Here is a 25,559-nt window from a genome sequence, read left to right as displayed (position 1 = left end):
TCCTGTTTCCAGGTAGAATACTTACAGGGATCTCTGCAACCAGTGCAAGCCAAAGAGATGACTGAAAGCTATTCTGAAGTATAATACAAATTCAAAACTCCTCAGAACAATCAAGTCTTCTCCCCACAATGAAATTCAGAGAGATTAATGCAGAACTCTGACAAATTTTCAGGCTGGAATAATATCTGCATTCATTTTAAGACAGAGCTGTCAGTGTCTAAATGGCATGAAACAGAGCAGTAATTCCCATCATTTTTTCCCAAGGTCTTTATATTCTTGTTTATATCTTCAAAACTCTCAGAGTAATGGAGAAAACAAAGCACTGTGTAATTCTGGTGGTGTCAGATTCACTGATGTGATGTGCCTTGCCATGCCCAGAAGATGAAGTATGGATGATTAAAGGATGTTCACAGCATTCAGAAATTACACTCCTGCGAAGAACATTTGTGGTTTTTATGGAACAACTATATCTGATCTGAAGTCAGCCAGCCACCGCCTCTGAGAAAGATCTGAGCTTCCACAACAAAGTTATTCCAGTTATTTTCTCAATTGTAAGACACCATCAAATTAACAGCTGGCCTCGTGGGGAAGGAAAAACAATTTAAGATACTAAATATTTATTTTGGGACAAATTTCCTCATTTTCCTTTCCTTAGGAATAATTCAGAAATTATAAATCGCAGTTGCTTTCACTTCTTTTAAAGCAGTATCTCTTAGTAGGTTCAAGTATCTCAAAACAGAGTCTCAAAGGGGAGGACAATAGCTTTCATGTAGCCCAGACTCAAGGTATTTCCATGTCAAAACAACCCAGGCTCCATAGATTCTTCAGATATTATTTCTGCAGTGTTTTCCCAACATGTGACCTCTTATTTGGGAGAAGAGTGTTGTTTCCTTCAGAAAGGATCTTGTACTGCAAAATGCATCATGGTCCTGCAGCTGAAGGCCTCAGACCCTGGGGTTTGTTCTTAGGTTTGAGGCTTGCATCTTTTCTGCAAGAAAGGCCAGGAAGACCTACAGTCTCAGCATGGATGGAGACCAAACTGCAGATTCAGCTGTCCTTGTGAAAAGTCTGTCATGCTTCTACATTTTTACATACCTCCACTGTCTGTGGACCCTGCAGGTCCTGCCACTGTGGCAGTGAGAAGTGAGCACCCAGAACAGCTGATACCAAAATCAAAAAAACCTCTGCATCTCCAGTCCCATTTAACATCTTTCTTCAGATTTCCTGATTTTGTTTCCTTGGACAACCTTCTTAATATACAGTGTGTTTAGCAGCTCCTTAAGCTCATGGGACCAGCTAGCATCCAGATGGGAAATCTTGCTGTTCAATAATACACCTTGCTGATACAATCTAACCCAGAAGTCCTCCTACCTGGCCACAGTGACCACCAGAAGCCAGGGGTTTCCATTAGGGCTTTCACAGGAGATTGTCATAGCAAAGCACTTGCTGGCTGTGTGTGCAAGGTGTATGGATCCACTAGAGATTTGCCTCAGCTGAGGAAACAAGTTAAGCACAAGGAAACTGTACCTTGCCCTGCCTTGCTCCCTGCTTACTGCAATGCTGGGTTCACCACATGGACCTCGTAGGACTCCAGCCCTATCCTGCTGGGTTCTAGGCTGCAGCCCCAGGACAGTGACTGCAGCTGGGAGGTTGGGGTGTATGGATGTGGCTGTGTAAATCACTGCCCATGATGCCTAATTCCAGGCTGGCTTCTTCTCACAATGTAGGCATGGGTAGGGATGTTGTTAAAAATATCCCTCGATGCTTAATTTCATATTTTGCATTCTCGTAACACAAAACCTAGGAACCCTCTAAGCAACTGTGTACATTTTGTTCTGCAAATGGTTTAAAAGTATATTAAAACATTAATCTTAGCCTGAGTCCCTGCATGCCAGCTTTCTGACTGGAACACAGTTTAATGGGTGACTCACAGTAGATATATTGTATAATGGTATGACGTTCTAATAGTCCATGATTTACAGCTACAATGCTTAGCACTGTCCTGCTTTGGAAAGTCCTTTTATTGCTTATTTGTGTAACATATGGATACTGGGAATTTAAGAATATTTTCATAGAAAAGCATTCTAATAACCAGAAAAAAAATGCATAAGGCAGGTCAATAACCAAACTTCAAGTTACTCCTTAAACATGCTAAGAATGTCTGAGAATGCATTTTATTGCCTTCAAACTGAGTTGGAATAAATCCTGTCTGGTCTTTGTGGGGAGCAGCACAACCTCTTCTTGAGAAGAGCTGTGTGCACAGGGGGGTTCTGCAGACGTGAAGAGAGCCCACTCTGTCTGATCTTCAGTGAGGGCAAACACTCTTATTTCCCTTTAAACAGAGAAATGTACAGCTATAATAATGTCCCATGTAGGTGGCTTGGCCAAAAACTAATAACCTTGTTTGGCCTATTCTTAGCTATTTATTTCTTGCAAATGTCAGCCTGGGGCACTTCAGTGCATGGAGAACAATTGAGGAGAGGTTTCACTTTGCACACTGCCAGGCATCCTGCCCCAGTGGTGATGGGCCAGGCGCTGTGGAGCTGGCAAGGTAGGCTGTGAAAACCAGGGCTCCCAGTTCCAGCCTGTGCCCTTCAGTCAGGGAAGCATCATGGGAACACAGACACAGGGAACTGGGCGAGTTGCCCTCCCTCTGCTAAAACCCAGGCTTATTCTGACTGAATTACTAGAAAGACCTGCTCAAAATCAATTAGGAGTGGATGTTATGTTTTGTTACTTTGATGAAGGCAGTATTCTGGTTTTTATTTAATTCTGCATTATTGCTGATGCTTTCTCCCTATCAGACAATAAGGGAGAGTTTAGCAGGGAAATGGCATGTAAGGACCTTGAGTACTGTGTACAGTTTTGGTGCCACAATAAAAGAGACAAAATAAAAGGGAAAAGCAGGGAAGATCAGGCTGGGGATTGGGAAAAGGTTCTGCACCAATGGGTGGTCAAGCACTGGAACAGGCTCTCCAGGGCAGTAGTCATGGCCCCAGGCTGCCACAGTTCAATAAGCATTTGGACAGTGCTCTCAGTCATATGCTCTGATTTTTGGGTGGTCCTGTGTGGAGCCAGGAGTTGGACTCAGTGATTCTAATGGATCCCTTCCAACTCGAGACACTGCATGAGTCTGCAACATGTGAGGAGGGGCTGTGCCCTAGTCAAGGAGAGCAGCATGCCAGCAGCATGGCCATGCAATTGCACAATCCTGCATAGACAGGTGGAACTTTGGGACCCTCCTAATAGGCCTGGAATGTTAGCAGTATTTATAGTGCACCAATAAATCCTGAAAAAAATCACAAAGGCCTGCTCCTGAAAGGAGATTGATTGTTTTCTTTCTTCTCCACAAAGTGATTCCAGCATCCTTTTGAAACTTTTCATTTCATACAGCAGCTGAGGTGTTTACATGATTTACAAAACTCTTTGCAAGATTTGCTAGGTAGGAGCTGTTCTTGCCTGACCATGTTCTATTATTTGGCTCCTTTTTTCCCCTGCAGCTTAAGTGCACATCCACAGACCAAGAGCTGATGACATTTTACTCTCTATCATGAGTTCTAGTGCTAGTAGCAGCAGTATTAGTGCTGTGATAATCCTTTGAATCCCGGATTTGACCATACTGCATATTGTATGAGATACATAGACAGAAAGAGCTTGCATCAAAATGTATTTAAGTAAGTTCAACTGAAGACAAAACATCTAACCTTTTTTTTTTTTTAAATCTCCAAGTTATCAAGCATGGAAGTGATCAAAGATTTGCTCCTGTATTATCTTGCAATTTCATTTTACTTGTTTCTATAAGGATAAGCTCTTCACAAAACTTCAGAGTCCTGCAGTTTTCCCAGCTAAGGCTGACGTACACTGAGATGTATGGCTACATTTGCCATGTTTTATTCACACTGCACATGACTCCAGTTCTCATCAGCAACAGGTTGCTCTGATCTAAGAAAAACACTCACTTTATTTCCATGGCAGCACTCAACCACAGCTGAAGCCTGCTGCAATTTTTTTAGCTCATCCAAGGTGAAGATTGATTTTCACTGTAGTTTGATTGATAGGAATTCAGCATAATTCTTTGCAGTGCATTGTTGTGCTTAAACTGTTCACGATAACTTTTTCAGATTAGTTCTTAAATTAATGTGATGTGGATCCAAGTACTAATCACACGCATCCTTCATGTCTTGCCAATGGCAGTCTATAACTTACTACATAGCAAGTGATTACATTACTCAAAAGAGTCATGAGCTGTCTGCATAGCCATTACTCTAAAACATAGGTGCTTAATTTTATTTTTAAAGCCACGAGTGACAGTTCATGTGGAGAGCACAGGAAAGAAGGAAATACTGAGGAAATGAAGCAAATTAAGTTTAGGTGTATTGTTCTTCAGGAAACAAAGATGGTTCGTCTTCAGGCAGTATGCTTTCTGTATTTCAAGTACTGAGCTACAGATAAAAGTTGCAGAAGGGCTGGCTTTGTTCATGTAGTTAGTTACTCCCTCACTCAAAAAGTTCACTGAAAACAGCAAATCCTTCTTCTTTTCTTTTTTCTTTTTCTTTATCCTTTCTCAGCATACTTTGTAGGAACTGTTCAGACACAGTGTGGAAAAACTATGTGACTGCTTTGCTCTGTGTGGCAAGCAGAAGAAATGAAATGAAAAAAAAACAAAAACAACAGTCCTTCACATTCATCCTATCTGAATTCTTTTAGCTGCACTGTCAATGATCTTCTATTTTCAGAGCAACAAGCTGCATTGCAAACATTGAAACAGAGCTAAATGCCCATGTTCTGTGAATTGCTCTGTTCAACAGAATCACTATTGAACCTGCTTTTCTGTCCCAGAGGGGCACTGTGAGTCCTCCAGACAGACACGGGGCACACAGTCCTCTGCTGAATGGTTGACAAGTCAGTCCTAGCAAAAACACTGCCTCTAGTCCAGGTAATTTAGCTTGGAAACCATCTGGAGAAGTGAAGAAGAAGGAGTATTTTCTTGTGGATAAGGTGGCAACTGGCATTTTGCCATCATGGAGGGCACCTCAGATGTCCATGTAGCCACTGGTGCTCCCTGAAAAGATCCCTGCATCACCCACCTGCTCCATAGGCCTCCTGGGTACTGGGACATGGTGGAAGCGGATGGACATCAGAGCCTCTCAAAGGAGCGGTGGTCTCCTCCCACACCACCTGGTGAATGGACACAATGTGTTTCTCTCCACCATCTGCTCACCACGCAGCTTGAAGTCTCAGTTTCCCATCTGAGCTGCAGGCAAGAACCACTGTCCAGCTTCACAGCCTCACTTTTCTCCATGTCTTTTCATCTCCACTGCCTGCAAGCAGTTGTTCTCAAAGGAGGGAGTTAAGAACTGGGTGTTGCTTTTAGAGGAGTGACTGACTCACAGAAGAGCTGAGAAAGTCTTTGAAAATTCTGAGTAAAGTGAAAGAAATCACCAAACTAGAGCTCTAAGTTATGTCTTTCTCACAGCCTTCTTCTAGAACAGGCTGCTTGTTCTAAGAAACAAGTGCAGTTCTAAAAAGCATGGAACTAAGGATTTTGAAGGGAATTTTTTTTGCAGAGTACTTTCTGGAGTGCTGTTATAATACAATTTTTTACTCTTTTATGAAAGCTTTTTGTTTTATTCATCTCATTTATAAAGTTTAAAATCCCTGTCACTGATATGTGCCAAACAAACCCAGCAAGATCTGGGCATCTGTTTCACTTTGCTTTCCCATAGCATATAATTATAATTTACCTTTGCCTGCTTAGATGTAGAATGCTAGTCAGGTGTGTGACATTATCTCATTTGCCTGGCAGGTAAGCTGCAAAGTGCTGCAGTTCTTTCACCAGTACATGCTGGGCTGCAACTACTTCTGGATGCTGTGTGAAGGCATTTACCTGCATACGCTGATTGTGGTGGCTGTCTTTGCAGAGGAGCAGCGCTTGCACTGGTACTACCTCTTGGGCTGGGGTATGTATGGTGTGCTTTGTAGCACATGTAGTTGGTGGAAGTTGGTGTAGTTGGTTCAGATATTTGCATTGTATTCATGCTACTAAGTCATAGCCTAGGACTGAGTTCTTAGGTCCTAAATTTGAGTGTATTTGTTTGAGTCTAGAGAGTCACAAAAATGTCAACAGCTGTCATCTGTTACTTGCTGCACCTTGGGATTTGCTGAAAGAAATGTTTAAACTTTGTTAAGCAAAGCTTTGAGAGTGAAATAGACTGTTATCCAAGTGCATCTCTCTTCTGAACAGAACATGTTTAGTTTTGTCACTTTGCATGCAAAAGTATTGATCTTATATAAAAGCATATTTACTCTGGAATGAGGAGGAAAATCATTATCTGTGTCTACCAATTTGTAAAAATGCAGCACATGCAAAGAAAAACCAGAGCTTTTCTGAAACTGAATCCAATATTGGGTATACTTTGGCAGATGTTACTTTAAGGGAGAAGATACCATTTTACAGAGGAGTAGATAACAGAAGTAGTCTCTGTTCTTATTTTGTCTAACAGCAGTGATCTCTAAGGCATTTCAGGTGTCAATTAGCAAATCTCAGTGATATACTATGGGAGAGGTTACAAATGCTATACAAAGCCTCTCTAGTAGCATGTGTATTGACCAAGAAGTCATGTGTAAGTCTCCTCCTTCAGAGCCAAATATGCAAATCACTTCTGTTTTCACTGAGGGAGTTGTTGCCATTTAATTATTAGCAACAACAGGTATTTATTCTTTGTGCATCCTGGTTCAATGAAAGGCCACGTGAATACAACCAATATATTGGAGTGAAGTACCATTTCTTTCACATTTAAATCTCTACTGTAAATTCAGTCCGAATCAGCATTGACAGAAAATCATTAGCAATAGCTTTTTTCCAGCTTGGGAGCTGTGAATTTCTGGCCTCATTCCAATTTCTGGTGAGCCAGGCCTTGTATTTCAAAACCCACTGGTGCACTAAGCAGTAAATGACAGAACTTTGTTCATCATCTCCCTGTGTTATGGTTTTCTTACAATCCCCGACTGAAGCATAAGGAATGTACTCGCTTTTTTCATCCTTCTTGCAAATGTAATGCCTGATCAACATCATTTCATTTTTCATTATTTCATTTACAGTAGGAAAGTGAAAAACAGCCTCCTGTTTTAGCAGAGGAAAAAATGGGAATTGGTTACATGGGAGAAAAATGAACCTGAATGTTCTGTTCAGAACTTTAAAACCCTGACTCCAACTGCTAGTTGGACATCCGGTAGCAGATGCTAAAGGATTATAACAGCAAAGCAGAAAGTTGTTTTGTTGGTTGTTTTGTTGTTGTTTTGTTTTGGGGCAGTTATTTGCTTTCAAATAGCTGCTATCACAGTTTTCATAGTTCAGAATATTTGAATGTACAAAGTTTGGTAGCCCTTTGCTTTTGAAAATGGAAGCCCTGTATGAAGAGTAATTTTATACCCTTCCTTCCAGTTCAAACGTTTGCTGTCTTCGTGTAGTGTAAGACTTCCTGAAGTACTATCATTCTGTATCACATTATGCAGGAGAAAAGTGGGCATTAACATATTTTTCTAAGTGTTGTTCACTTTAGGTAATGCATCTTGTGTAACTGGGACAGCTGGCTTGGTGTGAAAGCTTATGAGCTAGCTGAGATATGGTTGAGGGCATTGAAATATGGTTGAAGGTATCTTGATGGGTAATTCAGTGAAGATAACTGAAAGGATGTTCATCAGTATCTGCAGCACTGTCCCAGAAATAAGCAACATCTGTGGGAATGGTGCGATGATATACTGAGAGAGAAAAGGTTAATAGAAAGCAACACAACTCTGTGAAATCTGCATCCTTAGTAATGAAACTACATGGATACTACCGCACTAAGTAGTCATTTGCACCTTCTAACTGAAGTAGAAGTCATTAGATCCTATTGCTAATAATTAGGACAACCTGGCTACCCCTAAAGTTTGCATAAATCAGTATAATTCCACTGCTTCCAAAATCAGTACTCACACGGTCTGTCTTCAAATGTCCAGCTGCGTTAATCAATGAAGAGAGAGATGTTTCCCCAAAGGACAGTGCAGAGCAACAGCAGTTCATGCTCTGAATTACAATTCAAAAAATCAAGGTAAATGTACAACACAAGATGAATATACTCATTATTCTTTAAAAGGAGAGTGGTTAGGCCCTGGAACGGGCTGCCCAGGGAGGTTGTGGATGCCCCGTCCTTGGACGTGTTCAAGGCCAGGTTGGACGGGGTCCTGGGCAACCTGATCTGAATGTGTGTGTTTGGTGGCCCTGCTAGGCAGGGGGGTTGGAACTACGTGATCCTTGAGGTCCCTTCCAACCTGGGTGATTCTGTGTGATTCTGTGATTATTCCTTGTTATAACTAATCCCTACTCAAAACAATCTAGATTATTTTATTTGGAAAAATCTTTATTGATGTTTTTAAAATAACTTAGTCTAAAAAAATAAAAATCTGAGCAAATACAAAAACACTTCCATAAAATGTTTGCAGATGACTGAATGGAATCTGACGCAGGTGGATGTATTTGAAGATGGATGCCCTCAGGTGACACCTTCTTTGGCACCTGCTGCTGAGAATGTCCTTTTTCATGTGCTATTGTTTCAGTGGGTCAGAAAATCACCTTTATGCAGGGCATGATAATAGCATCAGGTGGGTGCATCCAACTGCGTTCTGTTCCATCAGGCTGCTTCAGGCTGCTTCATCCACATAAAATTGAAAAGGGAATCACTTATGTGGGCAGTGCTGTAGCCAACTGGAAATGCAATTAAGCATGATTGCCAGATTTTTTTCAAAGAGGACCTGGCATGACCTTCAGGGGTATGGCATACCTTCTCTTGGGGTGGCTGGAGTAGGACCTTTTCTGAATTGCTCAGCTCTCGTAACACATATATGGGACCTCTGGAGTGAAACAGTGAGGTCATGATAGGCCTTCTTGGTGTTCCCCTTCTCACTGCTACTGGCCTTTTCCAAGGCAAGAGCAACATCTAGCTGCATGGACCAGCTTGCGGCTGGAAATCTGAGCCGTAGATGGTCAAGAGTTTCTTACCTTATTAATGAAAACTTTCCGTTGTGTTCTTCAGATTTGCATGAGAATTTGTTGAGCCAAATATTTTAGGTTAATGCATTTAGCAGAAGAAAAAGGTCCCAAGGCATCAATGTGGAGCAATCTACTTGCAATGCTTTTTACTGTTAAAGAGCCGTCCCTTAAAAATGCATTTTAATCTACATACTCTTTCAACAAAACTGGATCAAACTTGCTCCATTTCCAAAACAAAAGGACTTTCTGGAGCTGCTAGTCCCATAGTGTCACCCTGAGAACGGAAGCTCTTTTCTTTCTGTTCAGATATTTTTATTTTTCTAAAAAACCATTCTGCAGCAAGAAGCAAAGAAATCATTTTCTAACAGTGTGAAAGAGAAGACAGTCCATCATTTTATTCTCCCACAGCTGCATTGTTCTCTGAAGTTAAACTGCCATAAGAACTTATTTTAGCAGTAAAGCAAGTAGCTGTTGCTTAGAGATGCCTGGAGAGTGCAGTGTCCTATTTACACACTTTTTTTTTACTTTTTTTTTTTACCATAATCTCACTCCAGCATTGGCTGACCTGTGTTCTGTGGCAAGAGCACTCAAGAATTAGTCTGAGTATTCTATGCCTCTTCTAAAAGTGTTTGTGTCCAAGATGTACACAGCTCTCTGCAAAGGACAGACAGTAGTAGATGATCCCCAGCTGTCTGTATGTGCAAGGCTGTACAAGGTGGGGTCAGTGTTGAAGCACAGGCTCGCAGGTTTCTAGCTTGTTGGAAAGGGAGACTACATACACAGAAAATGAAGGAAGATAGACAGGAGGGGGGGGGGCAGATTGCCACTTGAAATCAGGATATACACAACTGAGATATGTTAAGAATGGCATGTTTCCCCTGGTTCAGTACACATTTGCTCAATTCTGCTACCTGTCAGAGCAGTGGCTTCCCTTAAGGTGCTGGGAGAAAGCTTCACTTTTTTTTTTTTTTTTTTTTTTTTTTTTATGATCAATGATGTTCAAGCCAAAAACACCAAGGCTGACCTATTCCTTTAATCATTTCAGGGTTTCCTTTAGTGCCAGCTTCAATTCATGCAGTTGCAAGAGCCAAATACTTCAATGACAAGTGAGTAGCATGTCTTTTTTTGAAGGAATATAGCACTATTTAATTGTGTTACACATTTTGAGTAAATAATAAATTATGTGGTATATTTCTCCTCCAGCTGCTGGATGAGTGTTGACACTCACTTGCTTTATATTGTTCATGGACCTGTAATGGCAGCTTTATTGGTAAGAATATTTGCTATCAACCATTCAATAATTATTTTAGAAATGCTGTTAATGTGTAGAGAATATAAATTTCTGTACTTCAAGTCTTCTGATGAAAATTTGAAAGCAATTTGTGATTTTCTCTTTTAAAGAAAGGCTCTCAATACTTTTCATAAATCATCCAAGGAACCACCTGAAATATAATCAGATTTTGAAGCCAACTGAATATGTAACTGAGTTTTATTCAGCCCAAGTCTCAAACACATCTCAGTGTGCCATCCAAGATGCGCTTTCGTTCTGTTTGATATTGACTTCTGCATGGATATACCTGCAGAAATGGCCTAGTAGATCAAAGAGTATGATGGGCAATGCTGAGAATACCTCTGAATAAAGAAACAACCCTCTGTCTACTAACTAAAAAAAAAAAAAAAAAAAAAAAAAAAAAAAAAAAAAAAAAAAAAAAAAAAAAACAGGTCTTTCTGCCCCTTCTTGAGAAGTAGCTTTGCCTATCAGAAATACAGAGAAGCCAGTTTGTCCCTGCCATGTTCAGCCTGCCATACCTGCAGGATCACATCTGCTGCGGGTTTATTGGCTTGATCTTGACTGCTGCTGTCATAAAGCCAGCTTCTAGGAGAGACCAGTCAGCCTTTATTTTGATCACTAAGCCCCAGGTCTGCACATTTTAGCTGCAAAGAAAAGAGGAGAGGCTGGTTTTATGGAAGCAGAGCAATTTGTAACTGTTTTTAAAATAAGGTGTTATATTTTCTGTCTCGTTCTTATGCTGCTTCCTGTTTTAGTTTTCTCTTGAAGTTGTCACTGTTTATACAATGTCCTTCATGATTTGCTACAGAAATCTCATAGTGGTAGACTATGACTCAGGCAGACTAGGAGGAGCTGAGGGTTTTTACCTTTGCTGAGTCTTTTTTTCACCTTCCACAGTACCTTCAAAAAGTTCTAAAAGTGAAGGTTAAGTAGAGGGAGTGAAGTCAGAGGAGGATGGAGAATAAGATTTAGATTTAATGCTAAATGGGATCTCAGAAGTCATTTATTATTCCTTTTTTTTTTTTTTTTTTTTCTTCCAGTAGAACATGAATGTAAAACAGCTGAAAGGTCTCTCAGTAGCTAAGAAGTTACAAAGTGCTTTGTGAAAGCTTACTGATTCTTGGTTTATTGTTTTAAAAGATCCAAGTGAGATTTCTCACATATGCATGGATTTGGGACTATTAAAATACCTATTCTAGTTATGTAATAAGAGGATGCTTATTTTAAAAAATGGTTGCTATAGAAGTCTGTTGAAGTTCATAAGCACAGGTGCCTGCTGGTACTGTAAAGGAGTAGGAAAGGCAGCCTGGTTACATACTGGGGAGAAAGGAAACCTGTGATGCCTATGATGTCCTCAGGGCTCATTATCTGCCCATGTGCTTCCAGGCGTATCCTGCCAGGAGCTCTGTGAAGGCAGGGCAATGTGGCCCTGTGCTGAGAACCCATGGCTGGAGTCAGGTTTTTAGAAATGACTCTGGAACTCAGATACGTGGATTTTTGGAAGGGCTTTGGCCCTTCAACTCTTTGGCCTTTCTGCCCTGTTCCAGCTTGTTTTGTTACCTATGGGCAGCGTATATAGGACCACTGCAGTCCCATGGAGGCAGAGTTGAGCCTAGGTTTTCTCAGGGCCCTTTGCTCACACAATCCTGAAGTGACAGCACATGTGAGCCAGAGCAGGTCCCTCAGAGAATGTGTGTACCCTGTAGGCTCTGTACGCCCAGGGACACCTGTGAGTTTCTCACCTGGCTGCAGCACAAAGCATGACACCTTGGTGACCTTCAGAGCAGCCATTTCCCTGGAAATAATTCATCCGCTGTGCTTAAACTATGAGATGTTTTGTTCCTTGGAGATCTTCAGTTTGACTACGTCAGTGTCAAAACACTCAGAACTGATCCCTGCCTATCTCAAACATCCATTCAGGTTCCTCAGGCAAGCACATATAGCAGCTTAATGTCTGCTTTCTGAAGGTGTTCAAGGTACTCTCCAAGGTCTGACTCCAAAGGGGAGTCAGCTAGGAAAGCTAGGAAACTGCATTTTAAAGCCATTTATGTGTTCTGTGGTTTTGGTTTGAATGCCTGTTTAATTTGGTTGCTTTTACCTATAATGGCTTTGCTTTACAGGTCAATTTTTTCTTTTTGCTTAACATTGTCCGAGTTTTGGTGACAAAGCTAAGAGATACCCACCGTGCTGAGTCCAACATGTATATGAAAGCTGTCAGAGCCACGTTAATCCTGGTTCCCTTACTAGGAATTCAGTTTGTTATTATACCCTGGAGACCAGAAAACCGACTTGCTGGAGAAATATATGATTACATCATGCATATATTAATGCATTACCAGGTATGCTATATAATAGCAACTTCAGCTTAAGTAACCTGCTTGCTGTTGAGCTTATTTAGCCAAAGATATTGTTGTCAGTTGTTTTGCACTGAAATTGAGCATGATTGTGGTTTTATATTTTTCAATTGCCTTTACATGTCTGAATTATCTACCTCAGCACAAGTAGCATTGATGTATCAAGAAAAAACATGAGATAAAAGAAACAGAAAAATGAGGGGAAAAGATCAAGTGGCACTACTTCTGAACTAAGCAGAGAACCAAGATCACAAAGGTCTTCTATGCTGAAAGTGCTATTTCTGCTAAGTGCTGAAATTTGCTGAAACTTCTGCTGTGAGGTTAATAATAAAATTAGCTGCATACAAAGTACTGTGCAGAGTGAATTCCTATACACGAAAGAAAAATTGTGACAATGAAGCTTGATTTAGGAGTTAAAATTCCATTATTAAATAGTTGAAATTAAAGTATAACACTTATAACACTGACATCTTTATTTTGAAAGTACTTTGAAAATGTCATTGTTCAATAGGATTTTATTTTATTTTTTAAACAAAAAAATATGTGACTTCAAATGGTTGTCTGGTTTACTCTCTTAATATACCCAGTCCCTTATTGCTGAGCAAAGGCAAATTGCTGATGCATTTGTGAGTAGAGGGCAACACGGGCAAACACACTGACCCACTTCTACTTTCTTTTATGTGAAGGTAAACACAGAAGGTATTTTAATGTTGTAGTAAGTAAATAACCCTTTACCAAAAAAAAAAAAAAAAAAAAAAAAAAAAAAAAAGTTCCTTTAATGAGGCGATAAGTAATGCTACCAAAATCTGTGTATCCTGCTGTCTGAGATTTCCTGCTTATATCACCCTTATCAGTTCAAAATCATGTGTGCATGATACCACATGCATAGAAAAACTGAAGCGGTAAGTCTGACTGGTTTTGTAGGAGATGCTCAGGAATAACAGAAATAAGCACATCTAGATATGCTGTATAGTTTTTAGGGAGCCATAAGCTAGAAGAAATACAATTGAAGTATCAGAAAGCCACATAAATTTGAAGCATCTGGATAGGGTTTTGTTTATTTTTAACCTGAGCAAATTACATCCTGTAGGAGAGTGAAATGTAAGTCAAATACCTGTCAAGCATAAATGTCTTTGGACCAGTATTAAATACAGAGAAAAAATTACTGTGGGATCAGTCAAGTTCACAAAGGTCTGAGAACTTCTGACTCTAGAGAGTCCCTTAGGCATGATTCATTAGAGAGCCATGTGCTTTTGGGTTTCACATGATTCCAGAAATAATGTATTTCAGAAGCAATCTATAAAGGCCTTAATGTCCAAATAAACATGGTTCCCATCTCTGCTATCAATCCCATAGTCACTGTTACCCTCTGTCAACTGATAATGTATTATAGGTCAGTTTTACACACAGTGGAAGACAGAGAGAATTGATCTAGAGGGCTCATCCTCAGCAGGAATTGCACCCAAAAAAAGAAAAACAAAACAGCAGCAGTTAGAGAGAATATGAAAGGCTTATGTCAAAGAAATAGCAGAATTAACCCATGGGCCCTACATAATAACATACATCCAGCATGTTATAATAGTATGTGTATCCCTCATAAAATTATCAGCATCCCAAACCTTCCTAGCTCCATAGACACAAAGTTTGTATTTGCTACTGGTTTCTCTGTAGCTTTACAGCTGAAGAGATTCACAGTACACTGAACTATGAAAAAAAATGACATAAAAATCAAAAGAAGCAGAAACAGAAGTAATAGAACTACAAGTAATTGTTCATGTAGTGGACCATGGTTGAAAATATGTTGGATGTTATAAAAAGGCCTGATAGAGATGAGCAGGCATAAAAATTCTGTTAGTGCCAGAGGTACGTGTTATAGCTCTGATATTTGTATTTCACAAAACCAGGTGAGACAGCAATTTTAGTGAGGATAAGTATTTTACTGCCATGAGACATGGCTTAAAATTCAATAAAGGCACAGAACCAGTTTAGTATTTGCTCTAACTAAAAGCAACAGGCAGTTTACTTGTGCATTTAATCTTCCAGATCTTTGCTGCATGTTTTCTCTTGATCTTATCCTAATATTTTTCACCAGTTGTGTATGAACATCATTTCTGTGTTTGCACAGAAGGATGACACATCTCATAGTTTGCTATCTGTAAGTGGGCAGATGTCTTACCAGTTATCTATTGTTCTCCTTCAGACTCATTAGACTCCCATCTGTCAGGAGACCTCATCAAGCTTCAAGAAATGTTACCTTACTCCCCTGCATGGCAAACAGTCTGTTTCTATTCCTCTCAGTATTTATTTGGGTTGCGATTTTTACTGTGTGGGTAAACGGGAAACCTTTGAGCGTATGATGTGGGGACCCTAACAGAAAATTAACCTCCACTTTTATTCCAGATGGCATCTCACAGATGCTATTGCTAAACAGAGTGGTTTAATTTCAAATATAAATTGCCCAAATTCATGCAAATGTCAGTGAAAGCAATTATCTAGGGCAGCACAATAAATTTTATTCTGTCCGCTTGTCTTTTCAACATATGTCCTCATATTTCTTCAGCACAGGGAAGAGCGAGAAGTGCTTATATAGCATTTAAAAAGATGAAAAATGAGCATTCATTCCTACTTGTAGATGAGCCCAAGGGCCCCTGGCTCAGTGTTAGACCCAGCTCCATATGTGTGTTCATCCTGGTTTCCTTACAGCTGTAAGGGGGCTCATGAGACTTGCAACATGTCATTATGGAGATCTTCCATCTGCGTATTTCCACTTTTATCTTTTGAGCCTCTTAGTGAACACAGTTGGTTACTGGGTTCTTTGTAGTGTTTTCTGATGTTTTTTTTGCATAGTGGGTTAACTTCTAAAAGGAAAAAAGTGAATACATATATATAAATATATATGTATGTATAAATTTTGGAAAAACTGCTGTTGAAATGTGAGCTTCACTCCCAAACTGTGGGTGAACATCGTCCTATTCATCATCTGTAGAAAGAATTTTGTTCTGTTGAACTTTCTTTCCTTCTTCCTGTGATAGATTCAGGAGTACAAGGACAATTCAGATCCACTTAAGAAACTCAGAAAAGAGAGAAAGCCAGTGGAGCAGCAGAAATATTATAGATAGGCAAGAAATGAGTAAGGTGATAGGTAAATGTCCCTAATTTGGATGAGTTCATAGGAGCCTTTGCTCCTCAGTGCCAAAAGTCTGCTGGGAACCTCCACATTTGTGTGTGGTTGTTACAGAGGTTTCTGACTTATTTTCAAGAAGATTCAGGAGCAGCTTTGGATGGCAGAGCCCAGAGGGCTATTGCTGTTGAAAGAAGAACAATGAGACATAGATGGGGCAAAGGAAATAATTTCTTCAGTCAGCAGAGATGTACAACTTCCATGATTTCAAAAAGGTGAACAGTCACATCTGTTCTCAGCTTATTCCAGTCAAGAAGAGCAGCTGGAGATATAATGCTTCCTCTTTAGCTTTTCTAACAGAAAGTCTAGAGAAGGCAATAGTGAAGGGAACATAAATAGATAATAGATAAACTGTAGGATTTAACAAGAATTTGAACACTGTACAGGATATTTATTTGGAAGCATTCAAGGTCAGGCTGGATGGGACTGTAAGCAATCTGGTCTAGTGGGAGGTGTCCCTGCCTATAGCAGGGGGCTGGAACTAGGTGATCTTAAAGGTCCCTTCCAACCCAACCATTCTATGATTCTATGAAATAAAATGGAAAATGACATCAATAGTTCAAGTTCAATTTCTGCCTTAAGGTGAACTGCAGTTCCCGATTTCCCCTAAAATGCTCCTAGAGAAGAACAGACTTCTTTCTCTCCTCCTGGAGTCTTATCTTCTGTGTCCCACTGAACTTCTCTAATCCCAGAGGAGATCAAAATCCTTCTCAGTTCCCATTGTGGCTGACTACTGTTAATATAAACACATTCCAGCAAAACAGCGAAACCCTTAATGTGACCATATACCATACAGTACCACAGCAGATGTTTTTCAAGACAGCACAAATTGACATAGCATGCACAATGCAGAGGAATAATAATTATAGGCCACAGGGAAGTGTAACGTTTGCATAAATTTCAGATTTAGGCATCTGTGATCTGCCAAAGGTCTGCTGTTAAGGCATTAGTTTTTGGTTGACTTCATGGTGTTTCCCAAACCAGAGCATGGGGGAGAACTATTATGCATTACATACTGTGTTCTGCAGTTGGAGTTTTCGGAGGGTACTGTTTTCCCAAAACATAAAAAGATTTATTTTGCTCACTCTAATTGCCTTCCACCTCCTCTGTCTTCACATTTGAAGTTATTTGCAACTACATATTGCAACTAAAGAAATTTTATTGGAGCAAAATCATTGCTAAAATTCAGGTGATAGCATGATAGCACCTCTTCAAATCAGCTTGTGCGTGTCCCTGATACAGCATTCTTCTACAACATTTTACCTTGTCTTTGTAGTCTAAAACATGCATTTGAGGGTCCAAGATGTTTTACAAAGCATCAGTTATAATTTAACTGGTAATCAGTAAAATGAGAGCTTATAAAGAAGATGCAGCTGTAAAGTACCTCTGAGCAGCCCCTGGGAACACAGAGTATTGCAGTGCAGTTTTTCCCTCAATTTCACAAACTGCCATAAATTTGGTTTCTAATAACAGCTTTAAGTAATCTAAAATGAGGGCATTTGGCTCCCGGCGTTGTTATGTAATGATATTTTAATAAGAGTTAGTGCTCTTTAGAACACAGAGCAGTGTAATTATGTGGTTTTGAACAGCAGGCTCTATGCACAAGAATTTTCTCTCTTACCTGTTTCACACTTCCTCACCTCGTGTTCTTGGCTTGACCCTGTTTAATCCTGTAGAGGTAAGGAAATATCTGAACAAACGTGGCAGTAATGAAATTAATTTCAAGAGGTTTAGGACCAAGCTATGATCTTCAGTCTCTTCCTTACCTTCTAATTCACCTGTGTTTTGTGTTGGTTTATTTTCCCTTTTTCTGACCTATAATATCTGTTTTCACACTTTCCCATCCATACTGATGCCTCACATACAGGTCCACTTATTCCATCATACACTTCAATTGAAAGCCTTTCTGGCACAGCCGGGCTTCTCTTGTGTGACAGTTCTTAACAGGGTAACTTCACTCTGACAAACGCACAGCAGCACGTGGGGCAGTTCCTCTGCCTTCACTTCATAAAGCCAATATCACTTAGTTATCCTTCTCCTGCCCTCTCAAACAAAAATAACCTTATAGGCAGAACAGATAATCTAGAAATGATCTAGAAAATATATTGAAAAGACAAAAACTGGTGTAAAAATATAACTGAGAATTAGGGAGATGTTAGGTGAAATGTCTGTGATGGAAAGGAATTGGATCAAAGTTTATCTTGCATGCCTCAAGCCTCGTTTTCCAAACAATGCAAACAAATATCTATGTATATATTTTGATCCTTAAATGCTTTTCATTTTCTTCCTTTTAGGGCTTGCTTGTGGCGACTATATTCTGCTTCTTCAATGGTGAGGTATGTATCTACAACACAACAAGAGAAAAGAAAGTTCAAAAATAGTTAGGTGTTGATTGGTACAAAAATGAAGCATCTCGAATTACAAAATTCAAAGGCAGAGAAAGATATTTTTCAAGATCTGTATACAAGCAGCTCTGTGCATTTCTGAAATTTCTATGTGAATACCCCATTAAGTCAGGAAAGTCAGCAGTACCAAGTGCAGCACAGACGTGTCTCTCCCCCTTTCACCCACAATACCACACAAATTAGAGGTCAAAGTAAAGGATTAAAGCACTAGTAAAAGACTCAAACAGTTGACAGAGCTACTACACATGGTAGCATTGTCAGAGCAGAGGGACCTGTAGGGCTGCAACTACTTTCCCTACTTTGAAGATTAGTGCTGGCCTTTTTAAGGTCAGTAATTATCAAGCTGTAATTAAGGCTTGAGTTAAGGAGTTAAGGATGTCTCCCCTTCTCTTATAGCTTGATCAAATGTTTATACTTACAAGTGTATCTAGGTCCACTTCACTAAGTTGTTTTTATAAAAATAGCTGTTTGTAACATGTCAAGAGCCATCTAAATTCCTCCAGTAAGCCATTTCCCAAAGATGGTAAGCTGTTGTGATACACTGGAACCATTTAACTGTAGAGAAATAAACCACAGCATTATCTCAGAAAAGCTGGAAATCCCTTTAAAACGTTTGCTTTGAATTCAGAGCAGATAGATTAGATACAGAACAAAATTTGCAATGCTAACACTCCGTATGTCATCCTACAGGGATATTCTTACTTTTGTTTATTCCTGTATGTTATTCTCAAGTAGTAATGATGTGATCATGCTGTATTTTTGATGGTGACTTGAAGCAAGTTTTCCAACTGATAAGGTGCTACTGGCCGGTTTTCTGGCTTTCAGAATGGCAGAGTGTATTAAATTCTACCATCTCTTGTTGACATCACTGTACACTTGCTTCTGGCTGACTCACCCTGTAAAGGTACACTGAAATGCAACAGTAAAAGAGGCCTCCCACAGCTTATGGGAGACATAAGAAGGAAATGGCAGAACATAAGTAGGTAAGGACACCAGAACTTAAAATGAAATAATAGTCATAAAGATCATATTACAGAAAGTCACACTCTCATTTCAGAGTTTAGACCATTTAAGCAAAGTTGGCAGACGTGCTATTCTTTTCTCGTATCATGTCCACCCCCAGAACCTGCAGGCTACCACCGTATTTCTTCTCTACTGTTATCACCTTCTGGCACAGTTCGGTCCCCATGCTCTGCACATGCAGCAGGACTTCTGGTTCCTTCTGGTAGGGAGAACATGGCATGAAAAATGAAGAGACAAGCCAGGCAATTCTTGAAACAGCATATCCCTATAGGACTGATTGCACAGCTTTGTACAGGCAGTGTGCCAGTATGTCCTCACTTGCCTCCAGACAATGTATTACACACAAATCCTTGCCTTCAGGATTGCTTTCTTCGTCCTTCCTTCCCCCCAGGGTCACCTTCAAGTTTTTCTGATTAGATTTTGCAAAACATATTTGCTTTATATTTTATAGCTTTAGGGCAAAAGGCCAATTACTCTGTAGTTCTCCAAATCTAATGAGAACATTTGTGCCTAGATTAAAGGTTGTAGCAGTGCTAAAATGAAGAAAAGCAACAATAAATAGCACTGAAAGCATACAGACCCTCAGTCACATCCAGAAGCCTTTTCAGCACAGCTGGCAGCCCATTGCCACTGCTGAAAAGCACCACCCACCACCTCACTGTGCTCACATCTACTGTTTGGTCTCCACAGACATTCAGTAAGCAGCAATAAGTGTCAGTGGGTGCCATTTTTTCTGCATGGAGGAATACAGTTCCGCACCTTTGCTTCATGCACACATCCATGTCAGGCACCATTTAGTAAGAATGCCCCTCTGCTGCCGTCTGTCACACAGCGTAATGGAATATGCAGAACACGCAGAGTAGCAGCAGAATCATAGAACCATAGAATGATGAAGGTTGGAAAAGACCACTAAGATCATTTAGTCCATCAGCCCATCACCACCATGCCCACTAAGTCCTTCAGTGCCACACCTACGTGCTTCTTGAAAACCTTCACTTCCTGCCTGGGCAGCGCGTTCCAATACCTCACCACTCTTTCTGAGAAGAAATTTTTCCTAATTTCAAACATAAGCTTACTCTGTTGCTACTTAGGGCCTAAACCTAACCTAAATCAAACCTATTGCCCTAAACAGGCTAACACCAAGATGGCATTATGCACTGACAAAGGGAGAAGAGCTCTGAGTTCAGCTGCATAAGAGAACTAAGCTAAGATAATCCCCTCCAGTCTCATTGTGTGCAGTATGATACAGACCAAAGCCACAATCTGGTTTTCAGTCATGGCAGGAGATTGTTTCCAGGCCACTGTATACATCCATAGAGTATAGATGCCGTAGAGTAGAATTCAAAGTGGTTTGTCATGAGAAAATTCAGCACAGGGCAGGCAGATTAATTTTAGTAAGAAAACTAGATACTCAGGAATTTATTTTTTTCTACTGGAATATTTAACTTCAAGGCTAAAATGCATGAAGCTTAGCCAGGACAAACAGTGCTAAACTTGGTACCACCTGACAGTATTTTATGTTGAATTTGTTTGCATGCTACCTCACAGCCTCACTTTATTGCCATAAGCCTATCTATAGAAAGAAATGGAAAATTGCTAAAATGTCATCAGTGCCCTCATTCATGTGGAAGAACACATAAACAATGGACTTTTCCAGGACTTTTTAAATGATTAATCTTCTCATGTATTTTTGTGCAAAATCTTAGTGTTCAGCAGCTCTGTAGTTTCTCTGTCCAGTAACAACAGTGTTGTGCAGATGATACGAGGACTCTTCAGTAGTCTGCTCACCAGACCACATTTCCAGGCCTGAGATTACCTCTGGACTGCAAGACTGGCCAACACAATGGAAAGTCTCTTTGGAAAAAAAACACCACCAAATAACAGCCACATACCTCATGTGCCAAAGAGGCATGAATGGATAATGGAGAACAGGAAAACCTTTAAAGTCTTCAAAAGCAGAGAAAGCCAATTCAGGCTCCTCATTTCTCTGGGTTTCTCTTTCCTCCATCTGCAGTCACAGAGGAAAACATGGCAGGAGCCTCTGTGGTTGTTAGCACAGTATGGCTGGGCGTGTGATTTTCAGTAAGGCTGCTTGCACATTGAAATCTGTGCCTGAACAGTTTTAGTTGGCACTGAGCAGCGATCACCTGAGATCCTTGGAATCAGGGCAGAAATCTAGGTTTATTCATTGCTTTCCCCAAGTGCAGCACCTCATGTAGCCCACTAGCCAAGGGTGGCCAGACTCTCGTAGGTGCCAGCACTTGGTACGAAAGCAGCTGCTCCTACCTGGTGCTCTCACTGCTCCACGGGGCCTGTAAGCCTTGACCAGTGTCACTCCTATTGAAGGGATGTGTCTGCTCCCTCCTAGTCCATACATACCGCAGCACCATTGCCTTCTGAGAACAAAACTGTAAGGGTCTCCTGGCAGACTTTGTTCTTCCTGCTTCATGTAACCATGGTTAACTGTTGTGCTTCATGTAGCTTCTAGGGTAACCAGACTACAGCATTCATCTGGAGCGCTGTAATGTTAAAAAGGCAGTATTAAAGAGACTAAAACCTGTACAGGTTTCACTTTGTGCACTTCCTTATTATGTGATACAGCTGCAGTACTCTTCCACGCAGTTAGGTATTTTTCACTTATAAACTTTGGTGGTGATATGATACCACACATCCATGCATGCAGCCATTTCACTTCAAATCTTGGTATATAAGCTCTGTCCACAGCCCTGGTAATTACAGTCCCATTGTGACCCTATATTTTTCTGTGCTCGATAGCTAATTAATCTACATTGACCGTTAGTTTTATTTGTGTGTTAGAAGGTAAACAGAAATTTATTTCTCTAGAGGATAAGAACTCTTAACCACTTTGCCTTTAGCTATGTGATAGCAAAATGGAGGTAGTATTGGAAACTGAGCATGGAGATAGATAGCTTTCAGTTATTTTTAATTTACCAGTCCAGCAAACGTTTGTTTACTCAAGCAAGGAGTCATACCCGGGTCAGTGCAACTACTTGCATGAGTAAGGATTTATAGCATCAGTCTTCATCCCATGGCTCGCTCCTTGGCTTAAAAATAAAAATCCAAAGCAATTGAAAAATCCATTTTTGGCACATTGTGTAGTCCTGCTGCACAGCCAGTGAGCATCTCAGGTTCACAGCAATTCCTTATGAAGTCTTGTCCTTATGTGACAGGGAACAGCTTTCTTGCAACGGGTGGGGAGTCAATCGAATTTTACTATATACTTATCAATGGAGTGTTTAGGATTGTGGAGTCACAGGAAATACTAAAGGCATTGAGACCCATTTACATCAGTGGAAGGTACTGCTCTGCACAGAGCCTGGAGAGTGGCCCCAGAGCAGCTCACTGAGCAAGAATCACACACAGCTCTGCTGCAGCACGAGCATTTGAGCCCTGGGATCTGCATGTCTCTCCCGCTGCTGGAGGACTGAGTCGCAGCACACTGTGGTGGCACTCAGTTCCTGCCCTCACACTGTAGGAATAGGACAGCTGAACTGAATGGACGAAGCCCAGCTTTGCCCAATGCCTGCTTGCATCTCAGCACAGCCTTTGGGAGGAACTGGAGGACGCCAGCACTCCCAAACATGCAGCTGGAGATGGGCTTCTTATTCCCTGGCAGGCCTCAGCAGCTTCAGTCACATCCTGGCACAGAGTAGAACATCACCCTTAAAATAAATGCAGAGTATAATGTTTTGCTCCTAGAGGATGAATATCCAAAAGCTGAAATTCTCTGCTACACGGAGGTCTGTGACCAATGCTAGCTTTTTTGCCAGTGCAGAACCTCCTCTTGAACTACCAGAAAAATATTTCTGTTTATCTGCATTAATGAACTGGCTATGTCTATAAGATGAGCCTTGGCAAGCTCTTGTATACTTTGCCAGTTTTATTCAAGGCTAAGTTTCTTCAAAATCATAGTGCATTTGCCATTCCAGGTGCAAGGATTCAGGTGCAGCATGAGATGTCTTTTGATCTTCATCCCTACCTTCTCTTCCCTCTTCTCCCACTGCGCTGCACTGCTGTGTTCCCATGCAGCACTCTTCTCCACACTGACCTCCTATGCGAAAACCACCCCCTCCCTCTCTTCACAAGCAGTGACCACTGAAAAAACAATTGCTGCTGTAGGGTAGGCAGGAAGGGATCTCAGGACAGGGCATGAGCAAGTGCTTCTGCAGCTGGGAAGAGAGGGCAGAAGAGAGCTCCAGTCAAATTCCGTGAGGCTCAGTCTGCCTATTTCCTTATTGTTGTCTTTTTTTTTTTTTTCCTATTTTCTGCAGCAAGTTTTAAAAGTGCTAAAATTTCACTAGTTCTGATCATGCATTACCCTAACTTAACATACCTTAACAGGTACAAGGGGCTTTGAAGAGGCAGTGGACACAGTACAAAACCCAGTGGGGCCAAAGGCGTCGAGAGCACTGCTCCACCAGATCAACCTCCTATACAGCAACGTCCATCACAGAGGTCCCTGTCTACCTGTACCATCATGACTCCAACAATGAGCAGCTCAATGGAAGATATGTAGACGACTCTGAACTTGTTGCATTGAAGTCTGGGGAGACATCAGCCTAGCTGGGCAGCAGCCACTGCAGACACACCATTTCATGTCCTGCTTGTGAACAAAGAGAGTAAAAGAGTGGGGAATCCAAGTGGAAGAGAGCAAGACTGGGTGACTGGACACATGGCATTCAAACCACATCAGCCTCTGACAGAAGCAGTGCAGGGAATCTGGCACAGAGGTAGGAATAGCAGTTTATGCTTCTGAGCATGGATGTGCCTGCCAGGCCATGTCCTTCCTACACCTCCCACATCAAGTGATGATCCAGCAGCAGCAGTGCCAGGAGTGCACAGCAAATAGGAAAGAGGGAACTGGTACCTGGCAACTGGAAACATTCCACACTTTTTGCTGTCAGTACTTTTCTTTAATAGCAGATTTTGAACTATCAACTTTTGCATGATGTAACTGTCTTGAGGTCCTTTACTTTTCCCCATTTAAGGAACCTGGTGACTTCTGAAGAGATTTTGCACACTGCCACACAAATCAAGCAGAGGAACAGAAAAACTCTTTCCAAAGTCCTCACATCTTCATGATCTCCAACAAATACCCCAACGTATCATCATCCCATTAGCAGGTGCATAAAACAAATGATGATAAAACTGTAATTGTATATTGAGATCTCAGATACCCTCAAAAAACAGCCAAATCTCTCACAAGTCCTGAAGGAATCTGAAAATAATTTCTTTTCAGCAATACAGGTAGTTCAAAAGCGTCTATAGGAAAAATTGTCACCCAATTACTCAACCCAGAACTCATCATTAAGGCATGATTCTTTCATTCTGAATAAACTGGGAAATTTATTTCAAAATTTTCTTTAGTAGCCACGCAGAGAGGAATGCTAAATGAGTTTGGTTGCCTCTAACAAATTTATGATCATAGCAGTAAAGGATCCCTTGTAAGAAATAAGGAACTAATGTCATAGCACACAGAACTGTTTTTACAATTTGTTTGCTGTTCTGACTCCTTTACCATTGAAAATGACAATTTCATGTGTGAGTTTGTCACCAGGAAAACAAGGTGAATGTGCAGTTTGGGAAGTAATGAGCACCTTTTATCACACATTCAAAGCATTGTTAGAGTCTGTGTGATCACTGAGGCAGAAATCAGGTGAGGGAGTGTTGATTTGGAGTTAGAAGTTATTGTACTGTCTCTAAAAAATTTTGCAAATCACAAAAGGAAGACAGTAGGTGAATTTCCTTCAGAAAGCTTAACAAAAAGAATTTGCAAGCAGCAAGGACAGCGCCAAGGAAGTTTAGCAAGGCTGTGACTCCTCCAGCATTTTATCCATACAGTGTTTAATGAATACAATAACATTCCTTTTTGCATCTTTGGCAAACTCTCCTGAAGATCTCCAACTCCTTTGCCTTTTGTTTAGATGTGCATGAGATATTTATTCCAAAGGCTAACATGGTACTCATCATAATCTTTAGTTTGAAGGAAGTTGGGAAGTTACTGGTACTCCTTTGTTTTCTCTGCTAATCATTCATGTCTGATGCTTCCAGCCCAGCCCACTCTGGAAGATGTATGCAGTCATGCAGGAGGCACTTGTGCATTTCAAGTGTCTGAATGCCAACTCTGAGGTAGGTGCTGCAAAAGTGCTGCCCTATATGGCAGGTGAACAGAACAAGACAGCGTGCCATCTCTTAAACTACAGTTGTATTCATGTAGGATTTCCTTCATTGATGTAAGATTTTTTTTCCTTCA

At 40.7% G+C, this 25,559-nt stretch overlaps 1 protein-coding gene across 1 annotated transcript in view; it reads left to right on the top strand.

The window, feature by feature from the left end:
- CALCR (calcitonin receptor) overlaps window positions 1-24,963 on the top strand; it is a 132,099-nt gene extending 107,136 nt beyond the window's left edge. Inside the window, exons 8-13 of the mRNA XM_052694960.1 lie at window positions 5,807-5,960; window positions 10,077-10,137; window positions 10,235-10,301; window positions 12,443-12,661; window positions 18,152-18,193; window positions 23,648-24,963. Of these exons, the coding sequence (XP_052550920.1) occupies window positions 5,807-5,960; window positions 10,077-10,137; window positions 10,235-10,301; window positions 12,443-12,661; window positions 18,152-18,193; window positions 23,648-23,869 (765 nt within the window). The 3' untranslated portion in view covers window positions 23,870-24,963. The remainder of the gene's footprint in view (window positions 1-5,806; window positions 5,961-10,076; window positions 10,138-10,234; window positions 10,302-12,442; window positions 12,662-18,151; window positions 18,194-23,647) is intronic.
- Window positions 24,964-25,559: the final 596 nt, after the last annotated feature.

Source organism: Tympanuchus pallidicinctus, unplaced genomic scaffold (assembly GCF_026119805.1).
Source record: "Tympanuchus pallidicinctus isolate F22 unplaced genomic scaffold, pur_lepc_1.0 scaffold3, whole genome shotgun sequence".
NCBI classification, from domain to species: domain Eukaryota; kingdom Metazoa; phylum Chordata; class Aves; order Galliformes; family Phasianidae; genus Tympanuchus; species Tympanuchus pallidicinctus.
This window is presented reverse-complemented; position numbering and strand designations above follow the sequence as displayed.